A 3,851-nucleotide genomic window follows, 5' to 3' on the forward strand; every position below is an offset into this window, starting at 1 on the left:
AGTGTATGAAAGGGTCGTATGACATGCAGCGACATTCATGTTAAAAAAATTAAAGAATACAAGTAAAAAACTGAAAAATTCAGTAAGTGTAAGTCCACTTGATTCTCTCTGGCACGCGCGCAAATATCTATATGTACAAACTTAGTTGTTTTAGTTTTCTTTTTTTTGGTATTTTTATACCTTGTCACCTTTGCCGTGGTTAACGGCTTTCCCACTATTTTTCATTTAAGTTTTTTTTTGTAATTTCAAATTGAATTTGAGTGAATGCAATTTTCTCACACTTAACTCGCTAACCATTAGTTTATGTCTCACGATCACAATATGTATCGATGGGGTACCACTATCGTTACTATCGATGGTCCTTAACTATCGAAAAAATACTATCGAAGTTTTTTACTTTATCCAGCTGTGAAAATTTACCATCACTATTCTTTGTTTGGCGCGTTAGTTATTTTCACTTTTACTTGTAATATTATTTTTGCTTAAAAGAAATTTTCAAAATGGACAATTTTATAACAATAAACGGAAAAGGTAATAATCTATTTGGTGAAAATATATCTATTAAGCCGTGTGAAGATTGATTTTATTACTTTTAATAGGAGCAAAAGAAAATGCAGTCGAATGCGTGTGTTCTTCGGAAAGCGAAGAAGAACGTGGTGGCAAAAAAGCACGTATTAAAATATCTTCAGTGAGTGAATTCTTAATTCTTATATAACACATTTAACTATTTTATATTTGCAAAGGTATGGAAATATTTTAATAAGTCGGATGACAAAAAACTGGCAAAATGTGTTAAATGTGCTCGTGAGTACAAGACTAGTGGCAACACTACAAATTTAAGAGACCACTTAAAAAGGATGCATCCAAATATTGAAAAAGACGAAGATGAGTTTTCAACAACTTCGTCAAGCTGTCGCACAAGTTCTCGGTCAGTGAGTTCTTTTTTTAAAAGGGCTATAGAATATGATAGCTCTTCTCAAAGAAAAGCTGACATTGACGTTGCACTAGCAAGTTTGATTGGTGAAGGAATGCAACCATTTAATCTAGTTGAGGATACTAGTTTCCGCAACTTCGTCAAAGTCTTGGATCCCAGATATGTGTTGCCGTCCAAAAATACATTGAAAAATGTTTTTGTGAAGAATATGTATGACGAAAAAAAAATCAAACTTCAAGAACATTTGAATGCAGTTGAGCATGTGGCAATCACTACGGATCTTTGGACGTCTGCCGCAAATGAAGCATTTATAACATTGACATGTCATTTTATCGAAGAATCGTTTGTGTTGAAGAATGCTGTACTGCAAACAAAAAAATTAAATGACGTTTTGAACCACAATGCACAAAACATTGCAAATACAGTTTCTGATGTGCTAAAAAAGTGGAACATTTTTAATAAGGTTATCTGCATCGTTACTGACAACGCAAAATCAATGTTAAACGCATGTGATATATTGAAAATTGCACACTTACCTTGCGTTGCACATACTTTAAATCTCGCTGTGCACGACGCTTTGATGCTGAAGGCGGAGGATGGATATTTGAAGCCTATTATAACAAAATGTAAAAATATTGTACACTTTTTCAAATGCAGTTCTATTGCGACTGAAAAATTGAAAGAAGCGCAAAATACACCAACACCATTGAAATTGATTCAGGATATGCCCACAAGATGGAACAGCACATATAATATGCTAGAGAGATTGTTAACTTTACACGATGCTGCCGCTATTGTTCTTTTAGCTATAGGTAAAGCTCCTCCACCTCTTTCTGCTGATGAAAAAAATTGTGTACGCGAAATAGAAAATCTGCTTCGTCCTTTCAATGAAGCTACAAAAACTTGCTGTGGGAACAATGTCACCTTGTCTTTGATAATACCCATTGTGTATGGCCTGTATCAAAGGATGTATGAAATTAAATGCCAAATAGAAACAATTGAAGCCATAACTCTATGCGAAAACTTAATTGAAGGACTGAGAAAGCGAATGTTTCAATATGAAACACGAACTGCTCCACGATTGGGGTCACTTCTCGACCCTCGGTTCAAGCGTGAAGGATTTATTTCTAGCAGCAACGCAGAACAAGCAACCATTCGCTTAGATAATGAAGTTATGAGTCTTCTCGAAAATGAACCGCCATCTTCAACTAATAATGCACCACCAAAAAGTGTTTCTCTTTTCGCATTTATAGAGAAGAAAAATGCGGAGAAAATAAAGTCGAAGAAAGCGGATGCCATCATTCTCAGGCGTCAATATTTAGAAAGAGAAAATACGGCAGAAGATTCAAATCCTTTAGATTTTTGGAAGGTAAACTAAAATTATGAATTAAAAAAAAAAATAATATGTATAATGAATTTTTTTTATTTGTAGGTAATTGAAAATGATTTTTTTCCTTTAAAGAAGTTGGCTTCAAAATATTTATGTATACCGGCCACATCAACTGAATCGGAAAGAGTTTTCAGTAAGGCCGGTTTAGTTATAACTGAAAAAAGAAGCCGCATAAAAGAAAAAAATGCAGATATGCAAATTTTTTTAAATAAAAATACTTGGATTAATTAAATTTTTGTAAATGTTTTTTTTTGTACTCTACATTTAATTTTTATTGAACGCAATCGATACTATTGAAAGTCTAACACTATCGGCACTATCGATGGTGAGAAAAAATACTATCGTTCACTATCGATGGTGAGAAAAAATACTATCGTTCACTATCGATGGTGCCGACTATCGATAGTTTGCCACCACTAATATGTGCCGCTGTGTGGCCTTCTTGTACTACTTACATTGTTGCAACACTCTCGTGGCCACGCCATGGAGGGATATTATATTATACTTTCAAATTGACGAGGGACCACCCCACTGCTCACACAATCGACCATTTGCCGGCACGTGGTACTCTTGTACGCGGATGCATTCTAAGAGTTTTCCTGCTCTTAGCGCACTGCGTTGCAGATTTATTATTTGTTTCTTGACTGCGGTGACAATGTTGAACGCTAACGTACATACATACATCTGCTTCTTTAGGGGTTCATCTTTAATTGCGCAGATTCTGTTGCATGACTTCGGTATTTTGCTAATTGCATTCATTTTGGAATAATGCTTAAGCTTAAAGTTTACACATATAACTATGCCAAGTGCTTGGGAAAGGATTAAAAATTCATTAAATAAAATGTGTGCGATTTTTTAGCGACAAATTCGCAAAGTTTACATGTTATGAAATACATCAGAACAGCATGAACCTTGGTATCTTCGGCTATTCCTAAGGCTCCATACCTTTCACGAATATATTCATATATATATACATATATATTAGAGTGGTTTTTGTTTTAATTCATAAATGCTACCTCAAATTATTGTTATTTGTGATAAAAAATGAGAAACGTGTTTTTTTATTTTGAAAAAAAAGTTTTCTTAAAGGTCACGCTGGTCGGTTTTTTATAAAAACGCTGATGTTCTCAATTTTTTATTTTCTTGACATGTTAAAATGCAGCTAAAAATTTATTTTTTACAATATAATTACTCTGGTGTTATTGGATAACATTCTCTTAATTACATACCTGTCTTGGGCAGTTAGAATGGGCCTAGTGCCCGAAAATATGCTCTCGAAAAGAAAAAAATTGCATGTTGTTAGCTGATTGAGTGGAGTTTAAAATCAAAATAAGTAGAATATGAGCTACATACTTGTGTATGTTGTAGGCGTTCATTATTTAAAATGCCTTATTATTTACGCGGGAAACCAAGTTCAGGCAATGCGGTGTAATGATATTTTTCATGCTGCTAATTGCGGGTTAAAGTTCAAGAAAGCTAGCTAGCGCAGAAGTTGACGCATGTGGGAAAATTTCTGACTGCCATTCA

General features: G+C 34.2%; 1 protein-coding gene across 1 annotated transcript; it reads left to right on the forward strand.

Moving 5' to 3' along the window:
• The first annotated feature begins 533 nt into the window (after positions 1–533).
• LOC118736319 (zinc finger BED domain-containing protein 4-like) lies at positions 534–2,312 on the forward strand. Its single transcript, XM_036466415.1, has 2 exons — positions 534–688; positions 744–2,312. The coding sequence occupies exon 2, from the start codon at positions 858–860 to the stop codon at positions 2,310–2,312; it is 1,455 nt and encodes a 484-aa protein (XP_036322308.1). The 5' UTR covers positions 534–688; positions 744–857.
• The last annotated feature ends 1,539 nt before the right edge of the window (positions 2,313–3,851 follow it).

The sequence above is a fragment of the Rhagoletis pomonella genome, unplaced genomic scaffold (assembly GCF_013731165.1).
Source record: "Rhagoletis pomonella isolate Grant_MI unplaced genomic scaffold, Rhpom_1.0 Rhpom_scaffold_00003, whole genome shotgun sequence".
NCBI classification, from domain to species: domain Eukaryota; kingdom Metazoa; phylum Arthropoda; class Insecta; order Diptera; family Tephritidae; genus Rhagoletis; species Rhagoletis pomonella.

Excerpts from the sequence above, each read along its gene's own strand:
- LOC118736319 (XM_036466415.1), top strand. The coding sequence starts at position 858 with ATGCATCCAAATATTGAAAAAGACGAAGATGAGTTTTCAACAACTTCG.